Source organism: Primulina eburnea, chromosome 18, assembly GCF_022965805.1.
Source record: "Primulina eburnea isolate SZY01 chromosome 18, ASM2296580v1, whole genome shotgun sequence".
NCBI classification, from domain to species: domain Eukaryota; kingdom Viridiplantae; phylum Streptophyta; class Magnoliopsida; order Lamiales; family Gesneriaceae; genus Primulina; species Primulina eburnea.
This window is the reverse complement of record NC_133118.1, coordinates 20379301-20405641: the sequence shown is the minus strand read 5'-3', so window position 1 is coordinate 20405641 and position 26341 is coordinate 20379301. Positions and strand designations below refer to the sequence as shown.

Below are 26341 nucleotides of genomic sequence, written 5' to 3'. Positions count from 1 at the left end.
CTCCGGTGGTTCCAGACTGAGCCAGAGTTACACCGGGGTTTACTGCAAGACTTTCGGAGGAAGACATGCAACCGAGCAATGCCAGGGAGTGACTGGTAGTTGCAACTTCTGTAAATAGCCGGGACACTTTGCTAAAGTGTGTCCACAGAGAGGTGCCCAAAGATCACAGGGGGCCGAGTCATCGGGATCAGCAGCCCAGACTGAGAGACGATCAGCTGCTGTTCATACATTCCAGCCAGCGCCAGCTCAGTCACAGCAGAGGCCCGGAGGAAGGCAGACAGTTGGGCAGCCTCCGAGACAGCAGGCCAGAGTCATCGCTTTGACAGAGGAGCAGGCCCAGGAAGCCCCAGATGACGTTGTAGCAGGTAACTGTTCTTTATGTGGTTACTCTGCTTACGTACTGATTGATACCGGTGCTTCACACACATTTATTTCTGAACGATTTACATTGAGTCATGCATTGCCTGTAGAGTCTTTAGCTACTGTAGTGTCTGTATCTTCTCCTTTGGGGATGGGTTTGATATCCGTGAATTCGGTTAACCGTTGTGTACTACAGTATGACGGGCATCAGATTGAGTTAGATTGCATCGTACTTGGATTGTCCGATTTTGATTGTATTATCGGTATAGACATGCTAACCAAGTACAGAGCAACAGTTGATTGTTTCCACAAGATAGTAAGATTCAGACCAGATATGGCTGAGGAGTGGAAATTTTACGGGAAGGGTTCTAGATCGAGAATTCCTTTAGTATCTGTATTATCAATGACTCGATTGTTACAAAAAGGAGCAGAAGGATTTCTTGTATATTCAGTAGATTTACTGAAGTCGAGTCCAGCATTGGCAGACTTGCCAGTGGTACGTGAATTTGCTGACGTCTTCCCAGACGAGATCCCGGGATTACCTCCAGTTAGGGAGATAGACTTCAGCATTGAACTGATGCCAGGTACAGTGCCGATTTCTAGAGCTCCGTACAGAATGGCACCAGTTGAACTGAAAGAATTAAAGGACCAGCTTGAAGATTTACTGGCCAAGGGGTACATTAGACCAAGTGTTTCTCCTTGGGGCGCTCCAGTACTGTTCGTAAGAAAGAAAGATGGTTCGATGAGACTTTGCATCGACTATAGGCAACTGAACAAGGCAACGATAAAGAATAAATATCCTTTGCCTCGTATTGATGATTTATTCGATCAGTTGCAGGGTTCTTCAGTATATTCCAAGATCGATTTAAGATCGGGATATCACCAGCTGAGAGTCAGAGATTCTGATATCTCAAAGACAGCATTCAGAACCAGGTATGGACATTATGAATTTATTGTCATGCCGTTTGGTCTGACGAATGCTCCAGCTATATTCATGGGATTGATGAACCGGGTATTCCAGAAATATCTCGATGATTTTGTGATTATTTTCATCGATGATATTTTGATTTATTCAAAGAATATGAGTGAGCATGCTGAGCATTTAAGAACTGTGTTGCGAATTCTAAGAGCTGAGAAATTATATGCTAAACTGTCGAAATGTGAGTTTTGGCTAAGGTAGGTAGTATTTCTGGGTCATATTATATCTGGAGATGGTATATCAGTTGATCCCAGTAAAGTGGAAGCCGTGATTTCTTGGCCAAGACCGACATCAGTACCTGAAATTCGCAGTTTCATGGGTTTAGCAGGATATTACCGTCGTTTCATTAAAGATTTCTCGAGCATAGCTAAACCAATTACTCAGCTAACTCAAAAGAATGCTCCATTTGTTTGGTCTGAAGAATGTGAGACCAGTTTTCTGGAGTTGAAGAAGAGGTTAACCAGTGCACCGGTGTTGACTATTCCATCCGGTACTGGTGATTTTGTGGTTTATTGCGACGCTTCTCACAGAGGGTTGGGATGTGTGCTGATGCAACAAGGGCATGTTATCGCTTATGCCTCAAGACAGCTTAAACCACATGAGACCCGTTATCCAATTCATGACTTAGAATTGGCAGCCATTGTCTTTGCATTAAAGATATGGCGACATTACCTTTACGGGGAGAAGTTTGAGATATATTCTGATCATAAGAGTTTGAAATATCTGTTTTCACAATCTGAATTGAATATGAGGCAGCATAGATGGCTTGATTTGCTTAAAGATTTTGATTGTGAAATCAAATACTACCCAGGAAAGTCTAATGCAGCAGCTGATGCACTGAGTCGAAAGGTATGTTCGTTATCCTTATCGACGAGTGGTGTTTCAAATATGATAGAAGACTGCTGTTTGTCTGGATTAGAATTTGAAACAGATTATAGACCGTTGAGACTTTATACGGTGCAAGTAGAGCCAGAGTTAATTATGAAGATTAAAGCGGCTCAGAAAGTTGATCAGAATATACAGAAATCGATATCGATAGTCAGAACAGGACATCGATCAGAATATCATGTACGTGATAACGTTTTGTACGTGAATAATCGTCTAATTGTGCCAAATATTTCAGATTTGAAACGACAGATATTGTCAGAAGCGCACAATAGCCGATTTAGTATTCATCCTGGTGGTAGAAAGATGTACAACGATTTGAAAAGACAGTTTTGGTGGAAACAAATGAAGACTGACATCGCTGAATTTGTTTCCAAATGTCTGAATTGCCAGCAGGCGAAGGCAGAAAGAAAGAAACCAGGAGGATTATTACAGAGTTTGTCCATTCCTGAATGGAAATGGGATCACATTTCCATGGACTTTGTGACACAGTTGCCACGTTCCTCCAAGGGTTGTGATGCGATTTGGGTCGTGATTGACAGATTGACCAAATCCGCATGTTTTATTCCGTACAAGATGACGTACAGATTTGACCAGATGGCAGAGATCTATGTCAGGGAAGTGGTCAGATTACATGGAGTGCCGAAGTTGATTGTATCAGACCGTGATCCTCGATTTACTTCGCACTTCTGGCAGAGTTTGCAACAGGCTCTCGGTACGAAGTTACATTTGAGTACCGCATAACATCCACAGACCGACGGACAGTCAGAGCGGACTATCCAGACACTGGAGGATATGCTGAGAGCAGTAGTGTTAGATTTTGGCACTAACTGGCAAGATGCATTGCCTCTTTGTGAGTTTTCGTATAACAACAGCTATCAGACGAGCATTGAGATGGCACCATTTGAAGCGTTGTACGGAAAGAAGTGTAGATCCCCTCTATATTGGGATAATATCTCTGAAGTTCCTGCAATTGGACCAGATATGATCAGAGATATGACAGAAAAAGTGAAGCTAATTCAGAAGAAAATGAAGGCAGCACAAGACAGACAGGCCAAATATGCCAATGTCAGACGACGACCATTGGTATTCGAGGCTGGAGACAAAGTATTTTTGAAGATTTCACCTTTCAGAGGAGTTGTCAGATTTGGCAAGAAAGGAAAATTATCTCCACGATACATTGGGCCTTATGAGATCCTCGAGAAGATAGGAGATCTTGCCTATCGACTTGCACTACCGCCTTCATTATCTGGAATACATGATGTCTTTCATGTATCGTTATTGAGGAAGTACCTTCCTGATGCTTCACATGCTATACAGCCAGACGAGGCCGAGCTTGATGAATCTTTGAGTTATGTTGAAAAGCCGATCCAGATTATCGATCGTAAAGAAAAGCAACTCAGAACAAAAATGATTCCGTTGGTAAAAGTTCAATGGACTCGTCATGGCACTGAAGAAGCAACCTGGGAAACTGAGTCAGACATGAGACAAGAATTCCCAGAGTTATTTCGATGATGTAAATTTTATACAGTACTGTATATACTCCTTGTTGATATGATTAATGCTTTTGATTTCGAGGACGAAATCGTATCTTAGGGGGGGAGAAATGTAATGCCCAAGATTTTATATCATGTTAAATTACGATTATAGATTTTTAATCGAGATGAGTATGGAGTACTAAGTTAATGTGATTATTAAAGGGCTATTACGAGACCGAATCGGGCCAAGCATATGAATTATATAATTTGGGGACAGAAAGTCTCGCGCCCGAGCGGTAGGTTTTGACCGCCCGAGCGCCAGTGTTCACAAGGATTAGTTGCGGGCAGAAGACTCGGCGCCTGGGCGGTAGTTTTTGACCGCCCGAGCGCCAAGGGTGTATTTCGGAAATGTTGGACAGAACTTACCGCGCTCGAGCGGTAGATTTATACCGCCCGAGCGCCGACCAAGTTGTGAGAAAAGTGCCACGTTTCTCCATCATGCAAATCGGGATATATATATGTTATACAAGCAACATTTGTAATCTCAGAAGAAAAGAAAAGCACCGAGAGGTTCCGTGAAAATCCTTACGCCTTTTTATTTCAATCCGTCCGTTAGATTTTAAATCCGACTTCGGTACCGAGTTCCTAGCAACGTAGGCTTCTACTGGACGTAAGTTTCACTACGTTTTAACATGTTTTGAAATTATGATGTTGTTAGAATTGTATACACGTCATATATGTTATTCTTGACATGTTAGACAGCGTAGAATCGAAGTCAGATTAAGAAACGGACTGGATATGTAATTGTTATGAATTTCAGAATGAAATTGACTAAGGTGTGATGTCAGATTTGTACGTGGTTGATTGTAAATATTGGAATTGGTATATACTGTTATAGTAGTACCGGTGTAGTCAGATTGTACTGTTGTACCGCCAGAATTTGATAAAACGGAGGTGTTGTGATTTGAATATTGATACAGAATATTGGTATTGTCATTGCCAGATTGAGTATTGACAGACGTTGAATCGAGACTTCGATTGTTTCAGAGCGACATCAAGAAAGGTATAAATAAATGTTGATTCGGGATTGCACAACTCGAGTTAGGTTTGACTTGAGTTTCCCTAAATCACATACTTTATTTTATTGCACTGATATTTGCAGATTATCAGATTGATATGTTATTGTATTGACTTAGAACAGAGTCAGAGTCCGAGTCTAGGGCTGACAGCCTAGCTAGGGCAGAACCGCCGAGTCTTTCTCAGAACCGATAAGACTCTAGACTTACGGTGTATCGACGAGCTTCAGATGTAGATCGACGTCTATCTCAGACACACTCGATACAGTATACCAAAGTCTAAATTAGATTGGGATCCCTAGAATTGAGATAAGATAAGATTAGATCACGAGTCATTGATTCATGTAGTCAGACTAGATACATGTTTTGATGTTTGTTTATGCTGTTATATATGTTTTATATGATTGCATTTAATACATTGTTTATACTGGGATATTTATATCTCACCGGAGTTATCCGGTTGTTGTCTTGTCTGTATGTGTGCATGGCAACAGGTGGGACAGGTACAGGGTCACAGAGATGAGGACAGATCGAGATTAGAGTGGTGATACCGGACTTGGACTAGAGCTAGGGTTTAAACACTTGATAGTAGTTGTTGAACCTGAGTATGTATGATTGTATATTTTATCAGATTTACAATTTTATACTGATATGTATAGGAGTTTGATTCCATTACCTTCCGCATTTTAAAAAAAAAATTTAGACCCTGTTTATTATACTTGATTAATTAGTCCCAATCATGACTAAAAAGATGATTAGCGTCCGGGTCTCCACAGCAATGAATAACAATCTGTAAACAAAGCATAATCATATTCATAACTGAATATCACAATTATCTTACATGCTTGAATACAATTCTATAATCAAAGCATAATCAGGTAACAATATAAACAATAATCTAGTATGTGATTTTATTGGGAAACTCAAATTAATCTAATTTGAGTTATGCTTCCCGAATATCACATGAATTATACCTTTGTCGTCCCAGTCTGACGAAGACGATGACCTGTATCCAACTCTGTCCATCTCGAATCTGAAATGACAATATCGAATACGCTGTATCAGTGAATAACTCAATATACAATCTGTTCTGATCAATACTCAATTCAGTATACAATCTGATCAATGTCTGAACAAGATATAATCTGAGTCATATCAATAATATCACAATCTAATCGAAATCATATCTGAACCTGATCAATCTAACTCAACTGATGTTTCGACGGCATAACAATACAATCTGAATAACCCCGTCAATCTGAACATCACAAATATAATACTGAACTCATAATCTGTGCCCACATAATTCATACTCTGAATATTAACACAATTCTGATATAAAATCTCAGTCAATATCTTTCAAAAATCATAACAATTACAGGAACGGTCTGTTCTTTAATCTGACTTCAATTCTACAATATCTACGGTAGCAGAAACGCCATATCTGAATCATATTCAATTCTGACAATATCATAAATTCAAATCATGTCTAAACGTAACAAAACTTACGTCCAGATGAAGCCTGCTCTGACAGGAACTCAATACTATGCTCAGATTTGAAAACAGACGGACGGATCGTTCTCAATTTTCAAATCTTCCCTCAGTTTCCTTTTTCTTTTTCTTTCTTTTCTTTCTCTTCCTTCTCTCGTTTCTGATGGATTTTGTATGCTTATATATATATACACATTCCCGCATGTAAGGCAAGGGGGTTATTCTTCTTACTGCACGTCTCTCGCTAGGGCGGTCAAAACCTACCGCTAGGGCGAGGCAGTTTCGGTCGAGATCCTTGGCTGAACGTCTCCATGCGCTCGGGCGGTCAAAAGTTTCCGCCCGGGCGAGCAATTCTCGGCCCTCGGCAATTAAACAATCGCGCTCGGGCGGTGCTTTTCTATCGCTCGGGCGCGAGATGTTCGGTCTAACATCTTGAGATGTTCGGTTCAACATCTTGGTTTAAAATAAACCACGTCCGGCTTCGTCATTTGAGTTCCTATAACCTCAATTATGTCAATTAATCCACATCTGATTACCGTAATTAAATCTCGGGCATTACAGCAAGCCAGTTCAGAAAAGATACTGGCTGAACAATCAGTCGAAAAAGGGCAAATCACATGCTGTATCTTCTGCATACCATACACCACACACACAGGCCGGGAAAGACAATTTGGAATACAGCAACTGGACGGTCAGTTAAACAGATCCAAGTTTGGATTCCTAAAGGACTAATCAACTTTGGACCCAAATAGAAAAGGGTACCACAATCTTATCTTGTGTTTGATTGCAGGTAATAGGTACAAGCATTGGATCTATATGGTATTTGGACAGTGGATGTTCACGCCACATGACTGGAGATTCAAATTTATTATCTCAACTGACTAAGTACACTGGACCAAACATCAGTTTTGGAGATAACTCTAAAGGTAAAACTGTGGGTAAGGGTAAGCTTATCCATGGTAACTTCACCATTAATGATGTTTTATTAGTTGAGAATCTCAAGTATAATCTGATCAGTATCAGTCAGTTATGCGATAATGGATTCTTAGTTCAGTTTGACAAACATTCTTGTTCAGTCAAAAACTCAACTGAAGAGATCATCCTAACTGGCAAAAGGTGTGGAAATACTTACAAAGTCAGTTGGAATGATCAACCTTATGCACCAGTATGTTTTATTGCCTCAAAATCTTCTAAAAACTGGTTGTGGCATAAGAGATTGAACCACCTAAATTTCAAATCTATTGCATATTTGAGTAACCACGATCTTGTTACTGGATTGCCCAAAATGGATTTTATCAAAGACAAAATTTGCTCAGCGTGTCAGTTTGGTAAGCAAATCAAATCCTCTTTTAAGAACAATGGTCGTAAATCTTCTTCCCGATGCTTAGAACTGTTACATATGGATCTATTTGGTCCTATACCAGTCATGAGCTTAGGGGGAATAAAATACACCTTGGTGGTTGTAGACGATTTTTCTAGATTCACTTGGGTTATATTTCTCAAGTCCAAAGACCAAACTGTTGCTCAACTAATTAAGCTTTTCAAAAGACTATTAAATGAAAAATCAGTTGGAATTGATAGAATCAGGTCCGATCAAGGAACTGAATTTATCAATAAAATTCTTTCAAATTATTTAGAAAATACCGGAATCAAGCACGAGCTTTCAGCAGCCAGAACTCCTCAGCAGAATGGTGTAGCTGAAAGGAAAAATCGGACCCTCAAAGAGGCTGCTAGAACAATGCTTGCTGATTCTTCTATCTCTCAAAGGTTTTGGGCAGAGGCAGTGAACACTGCGTGTTACACTCAAAACAGATCAATGATTAATAAGAATCATATGAAAACACCTTATGAGATCTAGCATGGAAGAAAAAGTGTGGTTTCATACTTCAAAATATTCGTCTGCAGATGTTTTATACTTGTCAATGGTAAAACCCATTTAACAGCTTTTGATGCTAAATCTGCAGAAGGAATATTTCTTGGTTATTCTTCAGTGAGTAAAGCCTATAGAGTCTTCAAAAAAAATACTTTGAATGTTGAAGAATCTATTCATGTTGTGTTTGATGAGTCTACACTAACTTCTAAGCCAACTGATACAGTTGAGCTAGCTGATAGATTTACAGATATAAGCTTGGACGATGATGATGAAGAAGATATCCATCTTAATCAAAACAACCTCCAATCACCTGAACCTGACATATTGGATCAATCAGCTGAATTGGAAGCAAATCTTGACAATCAGTTAGTGGAGCACACAAATGAGAATCAGTTGCCAACTGAATTAGCTCCAACTGAAACTGAAGACATTCAGTCACCTACTGAGGGAATTGCTAATACAGAAGAAACAAATGCTGAACTTAGATGGAAGAAATCACATCCTCCAGAATTGGTGATAGGTAATCCATCTGATCCGGTAAGAACAAGAAATCAAATGCTTAACTTATTTATCCATTCAGCTTTTGTATCTCAACTGGAGCCCAAGAAAACTGATGAAGCTCTTGCTGATTCGAACTGGATAAATACAATGCAAGAAGAGCTAAATCAGTTTATCCATAACAATGTCTGGAACTTAGTTCCAAGACCACTTTAAAACTGTGATAGGTACAAAGTGGGTGTACAGGAACAAGCTAAACGAAGATGGGTCAGTTGTGCGCAACAAAGCAAGGCTAGTAGCACAAGGATATAGGCAGGAAGAAGGAATTGATTACGATGAGACATATGCACCAGTTGCAAGACTGGAGGCAATCAGAATATTCCTTGCCTATGCTTCATTCAAAAATTTCAAAGTCTATCAAATGGACGTAAAGAGTGCATTTCTGAACGGCCAGTTGCAGGAAGAAGTCTACGTTGAACAACCCACAGGTTTTGTCAATCATCACCTTTCTGATCATGTCTATCATTTGAACAAAGCCTTATACGGTCTTAAACAAGCTCCAAGAGCTTGGTACGAAACCCTTTCAAAATTTCTAACTGATCATGAATTTTCTGTTGGATCAGTTGATAAGACATTGTTCAAATTCTCCAAGAATGATCATATTCTACTTGTTCAAATTTATGTTGACGATATTATTTTTGGGTCAACTAACCCTAAATTATTCGAGAAGTTTTCCAAGTTAATGCAGGAAAAATTCGAGATGAGTATGATGGGTGAACTGACATTCTTCCTTGGTCTACAAGTGAAACAACTGGATTCAGGAACTTTTATCAGTCAAACCAAATACACAAAGGAATTGCTGAAGAAATTTGGCATGGAATCATGTTCAGCTGCAAGCACCCCTATGAGCTCATCAACTAAATTAGACACTGATCAAGGGGGAATATCAGTTGAGACGACGCTTTACAGAGGTTTAATAGGTTCATTATTGTACCTAACTGCTAGTCGTCCTGATATTGTGTTTTTTGTATGTATGTGTGCAAGATTTCAAGCTAATCCTAAACAATCACATTTCTCTGCTGCCAAACGTATCTTGAAGTATCTTAAAGGCACGCAAAATGTTGGTTTATGGTACTCTAAAGACTCATCTTTCAATTTAGTTGGCTATTCAGATGTAGATTATGCAGGATGCAAGCTTGATCGAAAAAGTACAAGTGGATCATGTCAGTTTCTAGGAGACAGACTGATCTCTTGGTTCAGTAAGAAGCAAACATCCATGGCAACTTCCACAACTGAAGCAGAATATCTTGCTGCTGGAAGCTGTTGTGCCCAACTGCTCTGGATTCAGCAACAACTGAAAGATTATGGTGTTGATGCAAAGGAATCGCCAATATTTTGTGACAACACGAGTACAATTGCTATTACGTATAATCCAGTTCTTCACTCCAGGACTAAGCACATAGATGTCAGATATCACTTCATCGGAGATCATGCTTTAAAGAAGAACATCAGATTGGAATACGTATCAACTGAACAGCAAGCGGCTGACATCTTCACCAAACCTCTGGCTGAGACTAAGTTTTCTCATTTTCGCAATATACTTGGATTAATTGATTTGTCCTAATTAATTATTATTGCTCGTAATTCATATGTCAGCTTTACTGCTTTCTTACTGATTACTTAAATGAGTTGCTTATTCATATGAGTTTTTTTTTAACTGATGTCAGTTAGCGTTTCAGTAGTTCTTGTGTTTGTATCTCATACAGATCATTGCAAGCAGGAACAAAGGAAAACGACGATAAAACAAAATAAACATTTTATTAATTGGAGCGGGTTACATTTTCATATTTTTCCTCCACATCAGCTATCCACATACTCAACCATGCAGCTAGTGCTGAAGAAGAGGTTTTGCAGAAACTGTAGGAGCAAGCTATGCGAGCTCCTTCCGAAGAAAGAGCTGATAGAGATGACCATCCTTGAAGACGTCCACCCCTGCAGTAACATTTAAGTGCTCCCGCATTTCTCTTAGTTGGGCCATCCGTTTGAAGGTGGTGACCCGTCCAGAGTAGTACAGGAACTCCAACTCCTGCAACTCCTCCCAGTAGGGAAGGCTTGAGTAAAAGACTTCGTCCTCTATGGCCTTCTTTCTGGCCTGCAGCGAAAACGGAGAGACGTTTGAGCTTCCAGCACCGGCCATTCTTCTTCTCTATGAAAATTATTTGCTAAGATAGCTGTGACCAACCATCTTACTCTTATTAATAGGCCAAGACGAGGGAAATGAAAGGACACTTCTTTAAGTGATGATTACTCTGCCAAGCACCAGGCTTTCCTTTAATCATTTCTGTCTATTGCCGTCATTTTTCTTAAATGCATTTATTAAGGGGGAATAATGGTCTAAGAGGTTAACTGAGAAGACAGTTGTTAGTGAATTCTCAACTGAAAGGACTCAGTTTTACTAACTGATCTATCAGTTGAATATTCCACTAATCTTCTCATATAAGTTAACTAATTAAACCGATTATATTCCAAATCAAATGACGTGACTGTCTGCTAAACTCATGATGAATTTCAGTTTATGACGTGGACTCATTTTTAACCGCTCAAATTGTACACACGCTTATAGCACACGTACACACTCTATTTTTTCAAAATTTCCACGGACTGACACGTGTCCAGAATTTGAATGGTCACGTACATATGTACCATTACCCGCTTCATTTCAGTTTTACCTTACGATTATTCACAAATTTTTGAAAGCAAGAACTATTTCATACTTCGAATTTTCTTTCAGGAACTCACTCAGTTATCAATGGCAACCCAAATTCCCGCTTTTATGTTAAACGCTATGGCTATCAACTTTGGATCTATCTTATCTTTTGGCGATGCTGAAGTCAAGAAGGTATTTCAGAAACTTGAATCTGCTGGACTGAGAACATTTTTGGGCCAATCTTCACAGGATATTTATCCCAAAGAACTTCAGGATTTCTACTCCACTGGGATGATTGATTCTGAGGGTAACATTATTTCTACTGTCAATGGTCAGTCGCTGACCATCTCTGAAGACTCTCTTGGAGAATTATTTTCTTTACCCTCTGATAGTTTGGCACAACTTTCGGATGTTAAGGCGTCTGATATTGAAGAGATGCAAACCCTTCTCTCTGCTGATGGACGGAAGATTAAGGTTTCCGATCCTAAGAAGGAATTGAAGCATGAAATTCAGTTGCTTGCTGATGTAGTTGCGAAAGGGCTTTTGGCAAAAGCTGGATCATTTGCTACCCTCACCTTGGAGAAGTTTCAAGCCATTTCTGTTATTATGGTTGATCGCAAGCTTAACTGGAAGCATCTTATCTTTAACACTCTGAAGAATATGTTTCTGTCTTCAAAACAGTCCAAGGGATTTGCTGTTCAAATCAGTTATCTGTTGAAAGTAAAGGGATTTGTAGCTGATGATTCTGAAAGGTCATCGAAGTTTAAGGTGTTCAATGCAAAGAATACGATGCCACCCAAAACCAAAATGGATATAACTCCTGGTCAGTTTGTGCAAATCAAACAGGAGATTGGGACTCAGTTAGCAGCTCCTAAATCAGTTAAGAAGGCCAAAACGTTGGCTCAACTGAAGGTTGCCAAAAGAAAATTAGTATTGAGTACATCTGAGTCACAAAAGACTCCATCCCCTCAGATTGCGAAGAAACCAAGAACCCAAAGGGTTAAAACAACTTCGGAGGTATCCATTCCTATTGATGCAATGATTTCTTCAACTGATCAGCAGCCTATAGAAGCAGTTCCTCTGCAGATCATTCCACAAGAAGCTTCAATTGGTATCAAAAAAGAATCAGTTAGGATCAAAGCTCCTCTGATTCAAATCTCTCGTCCTACTGGTGTGGCACCTGCTAGACCTAAAGGCATAAAATTTGTAGAGCAGGTGGAATCTACTCGAACAGGATTGGAAATTCCTCACCTTATGAGTACTGTGCTTCGAAAATTAAGTCCTATGATGCTTGGATAGCCTATCGCACTGAATATTTTTCCAAGCAATTGAAAAAGAAGTCCGAGCTGAGCAAATTCTTCAAGCTGGAGGCCTTTGTGCTCAGGACAGTCAAAGCTGCCTCGATTGCTCAAGCTATGGAGTGGAAAAGCTATCTATTTGATCAAACAAGAGCGAAGAAGTTGGCTCAAATTGTTGCCAAACTGAAGACCAACTATTTACCTACAAGTCCTACTGCCTACGCTGATCAAGCTGTAATTACTAAGCTAGACACTGATCTTCTAGGACTACTATCTCAAATCAAGTTTTGGGAATTGAATCAAGAATTGGTTCTCCATCAAGGAGACTCAGATGATGACGACGAGGACATATTTGAAGAAGCATTCTCTGACAAAACAGAACCATCATCAGCTTTAGTTCTTGTTCCAACTGAAGAGCCAGTTCATGATAAGCCTCTTTCACCTCCCGTTGAACAACAACTGTATACTGAAGTTGAGCTTTCCTTCGCACACATTGATGAAGTTATTTAGGCCGTTGTGGAAGAATCCCAGATCAGTGCACCCGTTTCTGACAAAGTTGATCACTCTGTTGACCAAATCAATCCAGAAGTCATTTTTTCTGCAGAAGAACCTGTTAAGCCAGATCCATCTACTGATCAGTTTATTCCAACTGATGTGCCAGTTGATCCAATCGATCACCCTTTAGAGGCACAAGTTTCAGTTGTGTCACCATCTGCTGAACCAAATCCTCCTTCACCACCTCGGGATCAAGGAGAAATTACTGCTGCTGATACTTCAGTTCGAGATGCTGCTGAAACAATCTCAACTGATCAAGCCTTGATAATTTCTGAACATACTACAAGTGAACCAAGCACTTCTCGACAATCTCATCCATCTTCATCAGATTTTGATCTCATTTTTGAAGAAGTTAAACATATGCAAGACAGTATGAGTCAAATGATTACTGCCATCTCCAAGATTCAAAACACTCAATTATCGCATACTCTGAAGTTGGACGATAATCAGGAATCGTTAAAAACTCTGAAGGATATAAAATCTGTTGTTACCGCTCTTTCATTCGCCGTCAACGGTATTCAGAAAAATAGAGGAATTATTTCAAGCCTGACTGCCACTCAAAACTCTATAAACCGACGGGTCGACAGTATGGAGTCACTTATGTCAAGAAAAGTCGAACTGCTACAAATCACTATGACTACTGCTATCGATAACATTTCAACCTCTGTCAAGCTCCTTTCTACTGACGTTGGGAAGCTATGTCTCAAGATGGAGCAGTTTGACAAAAAGGGGGAAGAGATCAAGGAGATCTTAGAACAGCAGAAGAAACAATAGGAGCAGTATCTATTGTATTTATTTTGAAGAAATGTGAATTCAGTTGATTCAGTTATTTTATCTACTTTGAATTAAAACAAGTATCTTTCACCATAGTTTTGTCAAACATCATAAAGGGGGAAATTGTTGGAAACGAAATTCCGGCGTTTGTCAAAAGATTTACCAACTGAATCCAGCAACTGAATTGGACAAACTGATCGACGTAACTGAACACGTCATCAGTCAACTGAGCGCTACAACTGAAGTCTATTCCATCGTCAACTGATCTTTACCAGCTGATCTCTCAGCTGTACACGTCATCAGTTGAAAGCGACAACCGACAAATAGTACAGCTATCTGCAACTGGTAGTGGCTCGCCGCATTTCAGAAATGAACAGTGTACTATTGTCAGGATATATCGACGTGGCAATCAACGGTTAGAATATTCAAATCTCTTTAATGTTACCGTTGAGAGGGAAGCCTATAAATAGTCGAAGGCAGCTGCTGAAGACACATTGCATTCTCAGTTATCTTACTTGCTGTTACACTGCAAAATATCGGCTCATATTCAGAAATCAAGCTCACGCTTATCAGTTATATCAGTAGTATTCTAGACTACGCTCTTGAGCTTATATAGCACTTTGTAATCGATTGATAAATTCTATAAGTTGTGCTAAGATCAGTTACGATCTGTAAAAGCGTTGTATACTAAGAGTTTCAGTATTGGCAAAGTGATAAGTCCAAACTGAAGTAGGTCAGTACACCTTTTTGTATTTGATCAAAGTCTTTTAGTGAATATCCTATCTGCGTGATAGAAGGGGTGACGTAGGAGTTATTCAAGTCTCCGAACATCCAGAAACAAATTGTGGTGTTATTACTTTCAGTTATCATTTTCAATTAGATACTCTATCTTTCAGTCAGTTAGTTTTCCGCAACTGTTTGTTCAGTTTAACTGATTGTTGTTGACCAAAAGGATATTTTAGATTCAGTTTGTAATACAACTGAAATCAGTTTGTCGAAGAATAATTTTAATCAAGCAGTGTTTATTCAACCCCCCCTTCTAAACACTATTCACCCATTTCATCGATCCTTTCAGTGTTAACAAAACATTTATTTTATACATCGATATTCAAATCTCAATGTCATTTATGCCACATAAACTCAACAAATAAGGCATATAGACACATATTCTCAATCCAATCAGTCAAATCAATCCAACATATATCATATAATACAGATACATGTCGTATGTTACTCGGTCGCAACATACCTCAATTCTTCGTTTCCAGTTGATGTAGCCTGAAGATATCGGTATAATACTTTATCTACATCAATAACATATTCATTCCAATCAATAACATACTCCAAAATCATTAATATGAGTTTCAAATATCATTTGAAACTTCAAAAATTCATATTAAATCATAATCATATCTAATTCAATTCCGACTTCGAATATGAGTTTCTTGTCGGTTATTCTACTACATATCAGAAATTCAACTTCAACTACATGCTATTCCAGCACTTTAATATTTAGAGCTGCTAAAACCAGAAGAAAATTACCTCAGTCAGAAGCCCTCGACACGAAGATCACAAATATATAATTTGTTTCGCGTTTAGACAGCGTTTCGAAGTCGATTTCGCTCGAAACTCTTGAAATGAAAATGAATAAGAAACAAACAAAAATCTGATTCTTATCTCCACCGCTCTCGTGCTCGGGCGGTAGAATTCTCGCGCTCGCGCGCTCGGGCGGTCACAAATTACCGCTGGAGCGCGGCATGTTCTGTCCGAGAACGCCCTTATTCCACACTGGCACTCGGGCGGTCATTTTCTACCACCCGGGCGTCACATGTTCTGTACCAAATGTTGGTTTTGGTATTATATTGGCGTTCGGCTTCTCCACTTGAGTTCTTACAACGTTAATTCATATCCAATATTCATTTTTTCAATTTCATTGTCACGATATACATCAAATACATAATCACATGACAATTACATAGATTATCGATAATCACATAGGATTTACGATAATACGGTACACGGTTCTTACACTGATCCTCCAAAGAGATCATAACTGAATCTGGTGAAAGATTGAAGATTGTTGGAATCCATGCACCAACCATCACTGTCAACAGAAAAACTATTTTACCAGTTGCTCGATCAAAGGGTGTGGTGATTCAGGAGAAGGTGGATGCCACCACCTCAGGGCTGAACATCTCTCACGCCCTAAGTGACCACAAAGGTTAGGGCAAGTTGATTGAAGAACCCAGACCAACCAATCCGATTCAAACTCACATTGATCTGATATGGAATGAAATAAAAAAAAAATCGAATTGAAATTGGAAGCATATGACGAATGGGTCAGATTCAGGACTGAAGTGTTTGTCAGGCGGTTGAAGAAGTCAGCAGTTTAAAACAACTTCATTGCCTCGAAAACAATAGTTCTGAGCGTGAAGTGTTTGTCAGGAGGTTAAATGTGTCACAACAACTCAAGCACTGGAGAGGAGAACTTATTTTTTCGCTCTAATGAGCGTGAAAAAGCTAGCTGAAGTTGCAGCTCAGCTCAGGTTGAATTATGATCCGATCAGTCCAACTGCATACAATGACAGAGCAGTTTTTTAGCAGTTGGATTCTGATCTATTATAGCTACAAATGAAGATCAAATATTGGGAAATGGATCAACAACTGTACATACTAATTGATTCACAAAGCCCAACTTCAGTAGAGCAGGGTGGAACATATAAAGTTGAAACATAACCATCCAAGGAATCAGTTGCTGAACAAACTGTTGAGCAAGTAACTGTTCCTACTTTTCAGGATGCTCAACCATCTTTCTCTTATGCTCCTCCTAAATCTCCTCCAGTTAGTCTTCAACTATATACAGATGATGAGTTGACACTGGCAAATATCGATGAAGTGATGCAATCATTTGCCACTGAAATCCAGCTGAATCTTACAATTGATCAAATAGTTGAAGACTAGAGGACTGCTGAACAACCAGCCTCAAAGGCTGTAATACAAGAAGTTGTAGAACCAGTTCAGTCGATTGTCACGACTGAACAACAGCATCCAGCTAAAATGGCTCAGTTGCACTCAGAATAAACAGAAGATGTGCAAGTGCCAACTGAACAACCAACTAGCTCAACTGCTGCTCAAACTTCTACCTCTGCACAAGACATTCATCAGGAACAAGTTGAAGAAATCACTACTAAACTAGCTAAAACTGAGACTAAAGCACAACAGATGGCCATGGTAATTTTTAGTGACGAAGACAAGGGCAAAGCTCCAGCTACATCCGAAGTCTCATCTCCTGAAATACGCTCAGCTGCTGATCTTATGCTTGAAGAATTCCAGTTCGGTTGGCACAATCTGATTTCAACTATTTCTGATATGAAGTCAACCCAAATACTGCACATATTGAAAATTGATTCTACGAAGGAGAATACTATGAATAGCCTAAACCAGGTTACTAAGGATATTAGTTCCTTATTTCTCCTAGTAGATCATTTGAAGAAGGACAGAGTGACAGTTCCAGCGCTTTTCCAAACTCAAGACTTGCTTAAATAAGATTGATAATACAAACAAGCATGAAAAAGAGAATGGATTTGATGCAAGAAAAAATGCTAAATGCTATATCCCGAGTCACTTCAGAAATCCGTGTCTTATCCAATAGAGTTGGTGGTGTTGACAAAAAGGGAGAAGAAGATCAACAGCAAGAGCAGCAGCAGCAATCCAAGAAGAGACCAAGTCAACCAACTGATCAACAACTAGCTGGCTGATAAAAGAGCTAAGAAATGAAGATCAGTTAGAAGACATTCCCTATTCTTTTATTATGTGATTTGGCAGATTATCATTCAGAATACATTTGTTTATTCTTTTATTTATATTCTTTCATTCTTTGTAAGAATCTGTACAATGAAAGTTTATTTTATCTACAAAGTTCAGTTCATATCAATTCTTGAATTCTAAGTTTTTTCAAACACCAAAAAGGAGGAAAATTTTGGAATCGGAATTTCAGAGTTTGACAAATTGAGCTTTCGAAGATTACCGAAATGATCAACTCAAATGAACGCAACGTAATTGAACTGAAAAGTCTTGAACTGAAGTTGCACAACTGATAATTAATGCAATAAAACTATCGAAGGCAACTGAATTGATTAAATTAAAGCTAACTGAAACTGTGTAGCGAACTGAAATATCAGTTATGACTGATCAGTTACAAAGTCAGTTCATCGAATTGGCTAAGAGTCAACTGATAAATCAATTTAACACGTCATCAGTTAAGGAGCGTAGCCAACAACTCGACAATTTGTACAAGAGCAGACTGCAACTTGTAGTGGGAGCAACGCATAGAAGAGGCCACAGCGTACGATATTCAAAAGAATGATGACGTGTCTACTCAGGATAACTCAACGAATATATGACATTCAAACGTATTCAATATTACCGTTAGGAGAAAAGTTTATAAATAACCGAGAAGATCAGCTGAGAAGAACTAATCGAGCTTTTACAAATCAAGTTTTTAAGAATAGTGCAATAGCAAAAAGAATCGAGTTTTCCAGAACAAACATATTCTCAGTTACAAAAGTTCACGCTTTATCAGATATATTTATAGCTTTCAAGCTATAATTCGAGCACTACCACAAACATTTATTGTTATTATATTCGATCTTTAAGATCAGTTGTGCTTAGCAAACATATCAGCGTACTGATATGTCCTTGAAGACTCCGAACATCCATAAATCTTTGTGTTATTTATCTTTCAAGTATTCAATATGTCCTTCATATTGTTTCCGTACTTTAAAGTTAAGTTATCGACATTGACAACAAGATTATCGAATTCACTTTATCAAAAACCGATTCACCCCTTTCGAAAAGATTCGAAAATCGCAAAGTGTTTATTCAACTCCCCCTTCTAAACACTTTCAATTACTCAACCAATCCTAACACCTTGTATGCACGATTTCAAAACTAAAGTCGGTTCATCGATTAGATAAATCGCAACGTTAAAAAAGAAATCAAAAATCTTATCCACTCCTCTTTCTCTCTTCTTTGTTTTCTTTCTATTCGTCTCCTTAACTTTTCAAATTATTTAAAATTAAAAATATAATATACTTAACATTTCAAATAACAATGTATATATTTGGACTAGTCAAATAATCAAATTTACCAAAACTCGAAACACGAAACTTCTGTATCCTTGAGTTTTATATGTCATCTCCAAAATTTTAAATCATTTAGAATTTTTATGATCAACATATGTCATATTTCATTATTTAAAAATCAGTAATTATTTAGTAATCTCACATTGTTAAATCAACAAATTTTTATATCTATTTCAGGCATTACAACCTATTGCTCCCTTAGCGCATGTTCAATCTAACTCGTCGGGTAATGAAACTGGAAAAGATTCAGGTACTCTAAACACTGGTTCATCAACTGAAATTTCTAGCCCTGATAAGTTATTTGTTACTAATATTGTTTCTATTCCTAATAACCCACCAGTTTATCATGATATTTCCATAGCTAATTGGGAAGGAAAACGCTTTATGGTAAACAATCAAAGATACATACAGCCTGTGTATCCAAAACTTTTTGATTTGTTTGTACCAAAAAAACATTTAGGAGCACTAAATCATCCGGATTGGAAATCAACAGTAATGAAATAGATGGAATCTCCAAGAAAAAGTGGGACATGGGAAATTGTAAATCCACCTATGGATCACAAAACAGTCAGGAGCTAAGCGCTCGTTCTAGGTAATATATAATTTAAAATATTGAAGTTATAACCTTAACACAAAAAATATCAAGTACTCGAACCTCCAATAAGTTGATGCAATTTAAATAGCATACCATGATTTATACGTCATCTATTTCAATAAGAATCAATATTTTTCCTTATCTTGTATAACTGTCATCCTTATTTAGCATGTGAAATTAAAATCTCAAATAAACTTTATTATTTTCAGTAAAAGAATTTTGTATTTGCGTGTGTTGTTGGTACGTGTAAACATGGAGGAGGATATATCGCTCCTACTTGGTGCGTAGGTTCTCTTCAAGTCAGTTTCTATTTTTGTATTTGCGTTTGTGTTTGTGTGTGAAAAATTCTGCAAACTTCGTGTTCTAAGTCTTGATTTCTATCGTGCTTCAATCATTTGGCCATAAATGGGATCAATGATAATAGAGAATTGAAGGCTTATATTAATAAAGGATTGTTCATTATTTCTGTGTTAATTTGGGCTCACTGAATTTTACATTTGTAAACAAACGATTCTCAAATTCAATACAAAACTTCAAAAATTAAGAATTTTGCATCAGCAGCAAGCCAAAACGTTTAGGTTTTGTGGTACCCATGAATTTCAGATGATAGATTTTAAATTCATTGATTTATTTGAATGTACAAAATTCAAGGTGATTTTACATTCACTTCATATTAAGTTATTAACACAATTTAAGAGAAATTGTAATGCCGCAAATACAAATCTCTCACCGATATCTTAGAGACATATTCTACAAGTGAAGATATTATTAATGAGAATTTTAAATCCACGGTCTAAATTGAATTAAATAACACGAACAAAAAAACAGCAGGAATGAATTCACTACAATGGGACAAAAAAATTGATGCCCGCCTTTAGGGATGACAATGGTTCGATCTGCATATCCTTCATCTCCATCTCATCTATTTTATTTCATCTTCATCACCATATCAGTCGGAGGATTAAATATTCATTCCCTGCATAAATATCATATTATCACCTATAATTGCATTTTCTCAAATTTGAATTATTTCGAGTAATCTACGGATATTTACTAAATTGTTGAGAATAATAAAGAAATAAAATATAAAAAATAATTAAACATTATAAAAAAAATAACTAATATTAGAAACAATTTATCCTAACATCATAATCAAACAAAAATAGAATTAATTCGGTAGTGACAATTTTCTTCATTCGGATTTCTATTGCCAAAATTGTTCGGATTTTATTAAATGATTAAATGACAAATTATGGAAAAACATACCAGTCCATAGCTTAATGCAAAAAGCTATAGCAACATTTCAGCGATCTGGACAGCATTAAGAGCAGCACCCTTGCGTATTTGATCGCCACAAACAAAGATGTCCAATCTATCAAGCAAAATCATACGCTTTGTAGTAAAGAATAAACAAAAATCAATGACAAGTATTAACAGGTAATATGTTGTTAATTTGTTACCCATGGTTTCCATCAAGCGAAACGTCTTGTCGTATTCTTCCTACAGCAACATCATCTTTATTAGAGACTTCCAATGGCGTGGGGAAGTGGTTCGCTGCACGGTCATCAATAACCACCACCCCTGGTGCGCTGCTTAGGATCTCTCTTGCGGTGTCCTGAAGAAAAAGGGGACTTTTTTTCGGAATAAAATAGTAGGCACTCCAAGGAGAAAACAGGTGTTCAGTTTTTTTTTTTAAATTAAAGTGACCTGAGTGTTACCCTCCTATGATAATAGATCCAGAACAAACAAATAACAGAAGGTGGTTTATTTAAAACTAGGTTGAAAATGGAAATGAGTACAAACAAATAAGTATAATCAGGCAAAACAGGAAATTAAGTTGCTTGAGGGTCGTGTCCATAGTTTCTGGACAGCTTCCCATCTTCATGGTATCATATAGAACTCTAGTGACAGTGCTCCAACATAGACATCCAAATCGAAAGGATAAGACTCAGCAGATAAGGAGAAACTTATGGGAAGGTAATGTTTTACAGGCTGATTAGTTATTGAATAAATCTAATTTTTGAAGGTTATTATCATTTTAGAGCTCTGAAAATATGCTAACAAACAGCAGAAGTACATAACTCTGAATAAATGAATATCTTTTTGTCCAAGCAACTTTTTTTTGTCCAACACATGAAAAAAGGTTCACTTGCTTATCAGTTGTCACAAGTGAGGTAAAAGAAAAAATTTAAACTGGAAGATTTACCTCATCTAGAGATTTCTCAAATTGAAGATTTATGCTCTCAGCATGAGCCCGCATAACAGGTACTCTTATGCAAGTGGCAGTAACTTTCACACTCGTATCATTCTGTGGCACATGTAGTAGAAAGGGTCAGTTAAACGTGATCATATATAACTTCTGCATCATAAAATCAAGTAGGAAATTATAAACTACACGAAATTTGACAGTTCTCTTATACAATTAAACAATGCATTACCCATATTTTTCTTGTCTCTTTTACTAATTTCATCTCCTCTTCATTGTATCCATTGGAAAGGATGGGTGCATTATGTGAGAACAGGTTAAAAGCATACTGCACGGAACTATTAAGTTAATAAAAGCAAAATGAAAATACGCCGCAGAAAATATTTTTAGAGCATCAAATATGAGAAAAACAGACAAAAACACTACATCAAACCTGCTGCTTAAAAATTTGACAGGTTGGTTCTTTCCCTTCCAGTACCTGTTGCGAACAAATATTTAGTGCGTCCTTTAATCAGGTGATAAGGTTAAAAAACTAACAAGCCAGTAAAACACCTCACGAGTTTGTTGTTCAAGCTCTTCCATTGCAGCAGCTCCAGCACCACTAGCTGCCTGGTATGTGCTGACAACCATTCGTGTGACCTGCAAAATTTGGTAGTATAAATACACACATATACATTGGCAAGTAAAAACCGTGCCAGTCATGTATTGCCAAGGGCATCCAGGAACCTCATATTTGTTTTTTAGTAAAACAAACAGAAAAAAAATTTATTTATTATGGAATATATTATTGTGAAATGAAAAATATTGAGGTAAATTATCAGTTAGCGAACTTCCGAAGTTACTCTTGAAAATTTCTTTATATTCGGCAAGAGGGTGAAAGGAATTTATGTTCATTTAGAAGTGACAACATATAATCATGAGATACTCGTATCGACTCAAATACATCAAGTTAACTGGTATTATTTGACAAATAAAAGAAAAACTATCCATTAATTCCAAACTGATCTCTCTCCAAATTCAGCATTAAAATATATAAAAGGCTTCACTAATTCCAATAACTAAATACAGTTTTCAAAAACAAAATTACAAATCTGAATAGAAAAATAAAATAGAAAGACCTCCGTAAAAACGAAAGCTTTGTAAACTGCATCCCTTTATACACCATTTATCACAAATCTAGAAGCAGAAGCTTATATTTAAAACATGTAGATTCCCACACTTAACAAGTGTGATTTTCAGCTATTGCGATAACAAAAAGGCTCATAAACTTGGCATAAATGAATATAAACTTGTGCAACATTAAATATTTCATGCAAATATACTTTGAATTTGGTGTATGAATAAAAAGAAGCCTTATTAGTTCTAAGTGAGCATTCTATAATTCATGTTTAATGTTTCCGGCGTTCACTGTAAAGTGAATGTATAAATATAAATGTAACAGACACTCAACAAATAACATTCATTGCTATGAAATCCACATGCCAATAACTCCAACAAAAATGCACCTCGAGAAAATTATTCAATACGTTCTGTAGGGGTCAAAACTAAGTAATTATAGCCGCCCTTAAAGCATGGAAAATTGAGCACCCAGTGTTACAGGGTACGTTGATAAGCTGCAGATAAAATGATGGTGCAATGAGCCCAGTGAATCTTGTAGCACCAACATAGTTAAGCTAATGGAATAAAATTAATTAATAAGTAGATAATAGACAAACAATAAAGATCCCCAAGCTCTTTTTGAGTTTGAGGCTTTGAGCCTTCCTTCTGTGAAGTATAAGAGGAAGCAATAAAAGCCATTTTTCCAAGCTACTTTCAAATACTTTCATCTCCATGTAAATGACCAAAATATCTTCTACGACGTAGGGATAACACTAACCAGGCTCTATTATTCTTATATTTCATCCTTATATCTTTTTGTTCTCATGCTTCTCACATCTCTCACCCATACATGATACCAATAACATCATGTCCCCATAGAGAACATAAAAGCAAATACTCATGGCATGACCACGGTTATACAATAGTGATAATTTTCAAAATATAATCTTTAGTCACTTCATTGATCTCTTCTATACATGGAATAGATATTCATTAAATCCATCCAATTGCCATTCCAACTCTACATTCTTGCAACCATATTTAGCTCAACCACACCACAATTATTTAATTAGTGATTAAATTTTAAATATAAGCAATTATATTCTCAACCATATATATTGTACATTTATTATCGCCAGCTCTTAAGGTCATACAAGTTCCAATCCACAAATGACATAAAGATCATGGCAAAACAAAATTTTCTACAAGGCAAACCCACACAAAATTACACGGAAAAGCAATTTTACCACCGTGCAAGCATAATCGAATAAATCAATCAGCAAGAAAAAACTTTACTTTAGCTCGGCGATGAAGTGGAGTGGCAGCCACCAGGCAAATAATGGTCGAACAATTCGGATTGGCAATAAGCGCTCCTTTCCCACTTTTCAACTTAATTCCCACCATAGCCGCCGGATTCACTTCCGGAATCACGAGCGGAATCCCCTCATCCATCCTAAACGCGGAGCTATTATCCACTACAATGGCGCCTTTTTCAACAGCTATAGGTCCGAATTTCTTGCTTATACTCCCGCCAGCACTGAAAAGTGCAATGTCGACATCGTCGAAGCTGGTATCGTCCAGTTCCTTGATTGTGTAGCTTCGGTTCTCATATGTCATGGTTTTTCCCGCGGAGCGCTTGGAGGCCAGGAGCATGAGGGAGCGATAAGGAAAGTCACGGTCGGATAGGACGGAGAGGAATTCTTGGCCAACAGCGCCTGTGACGCCTACGATAGCGATGGATGGGCCGTCTTCTCTGAGGGACATGCGGACGGAGAAATGAGGGTTGGTGCGGCGTGGGAGAGGGAGGTGAGCACTAGTGGTTTTGAGAAAGGGGGCATTCACATGGTGGCGGAGAGATAGGGTGGGGATCTTCATTTTGCGACTGCGGCGGAGGGCGGCGGCGGAGAAAATGAAATAGTACTTCAGTAGGGTTGATTGAAAGCCGTCTGGAATGGAATCCAGCAAGGAGAGTACTGAAAAACAAGGGCCCTCTGCTGTTCCAAACTTGGACGTCACACACATCTTAAGGCTTAATCGCAAAATGCCCCTTTAAACTAACGGTTATTTTCAATATGCCCTCGGTTCTATAAAAAAAGTCTTGCCATTCTCAATAGAACACATAGGGTGCGTTTGGTTGAGTGGATTAAATAAGGATAGATTAATAGTCAAATATTTATCGTTAAAATTTTAAGTTGTTTTAATAATCATTTTGACCCGGTTTAAGATCCAATTTTATGGATAACTATTTTATTAATAAAATTGGATATTAAACCAGATCAAAATGATTATTAAAACATCTTATTAAAACATCTTAAAATTTTAACGATAAATATTTGACTATTAAACTATCCTTATTTAATCCACTCAACCAAACACATAGTGAATTAGTGATCAATTTTTTGATCAACTGTAGAAATCGCTCGAACAGAATTATACCGTACTGTTTTTTTGTATTTGTTTTAAAATTCAAGGATTAAAATTAATAAACATAAACCACATCGTATACATGATGTAGCTATTTTTTTTAATCAAGAATCACATCAAACAGTGCTCATTAACTCGCTAACGTCCCAATCAAATCATTCCAAAATACTTCTCATTTTGGGACATGGTGAAAAAGACTCGCGTGTTGTCCCTAAAAGGCGCATATGGAAGATATAATATTTTCCTTCGTTGTTAATGTTATTTACTTTGTTTCTTGAGAAAACCTACACCTTAGCATAAAAAACAAGATGTTCTAACTCAGAGGGTGTGGCCACAAAAAGGTAAAACTGAATGAAATAGAAGCCCCTCGGAGGCACTCGAGGATGCCATTCTGATAGGGCTTGTCCCATCCATTTATTTAGCTTCATCATTGTTGCGCTTATTTTAGACAACCTGCAATTTTTTTTGATTTAATAAGAGTGATCAATAGCCTTTCGGAGGATAGACCAACTGTTGATCCCACTCAGTTGTGTGAGTAGGCTTAAGTTGATAGATGGAAAGCGGATGATTTATATCAGTTATAAGATAAATCACTTGAAAGACTTGTAACATATTAGTTAGTATAATTTACACTTGTGAGGAGGCAGTTAGCTGATAGCAATATCTAATTCCTCGTGCTCTACTAAAGCATCTTTAGAATCTCAATGACTAAATATTAACTATTGATAAAAAAAAACTATAGAATATACAAAATCTCATAGAAAGAATTTTTATGAATTGTTTTTTCAAATAGTTAAATAAGTCGTATCTTGTTCAGACCAATAAGAAGTTTCTAATCTACCCTTGTGTGATTCTTGTTGAAGCATATACTCGGGGATGGGTGCAGGTCGGATAATTTTT

The 26341-nt window shown here is 37.5% G+C and overlaps 1 protein-coding gene across 2 annotated transcripts; it reads right to left on the bottom strand.

The window, feature by feature from the left end:
- Positions 1-20420: 20420 nt before the first annotated feature.
- LOC140819908 (uncharacterized) lies at positions 20421-25019 on the bottom strand. 2 transcript variants are annotated; one of them, XM_073180181.1, is made up of 9 exons: positions 24314-25019; positions 22472-22558; positions 22353-22397; positions 22152-22247; positions 21920-22021; positions 21174-21328; positions 20980-21085; positions 20666-20689; positions 20421-20623 (listed from the first exon to the last, which is right to left on the bottom strand). In XM_073180181.1, exons 1-7 carry the CDS (start codon positions 24890-24892, stop codon positions 21004-21006), a joined length of 1146 nt encoding a protein of 381 aa, XP_073036282.1. In that variant the 5' UTR covers positions 24893-25019; the 3' UTR covers positions 20421-20623; positions 20666-20689; positions 20980-21003. The 2 variants fall into 2 exon arrangements, with proteins under 2 accessions (XP_073036282.1, XP_073036281.1); XM_073180180.1 differs by having other exon boundaries at positions 20421-20689.
- Positions 25020-26341: the final 1322 nt, after the last annotated feature.

Coding starts and splice junctions, on each gene's coding strand:
- LOC140819908 (XM_073180180.1), bottom strand. CDS start 24,892: ATGAAGATCCCCACCCTATCTCTCCGCCACCATGTGAATGCCCCCTTT. Junction 22,248..22,352: donor GTCAAATTTTTAAGCAGCAG/GTTTGATGTAGT, acceptor AGTTCCGTGCAG/TATGCTTTTAACCTGTTCTC. Junction 22,022..22,151: donor AAGAGACAAGAAAAATATGG/GTAATGCATTGT, acceptor CATGTGCCACAG/AATGATACGAGTGTGAAAGT.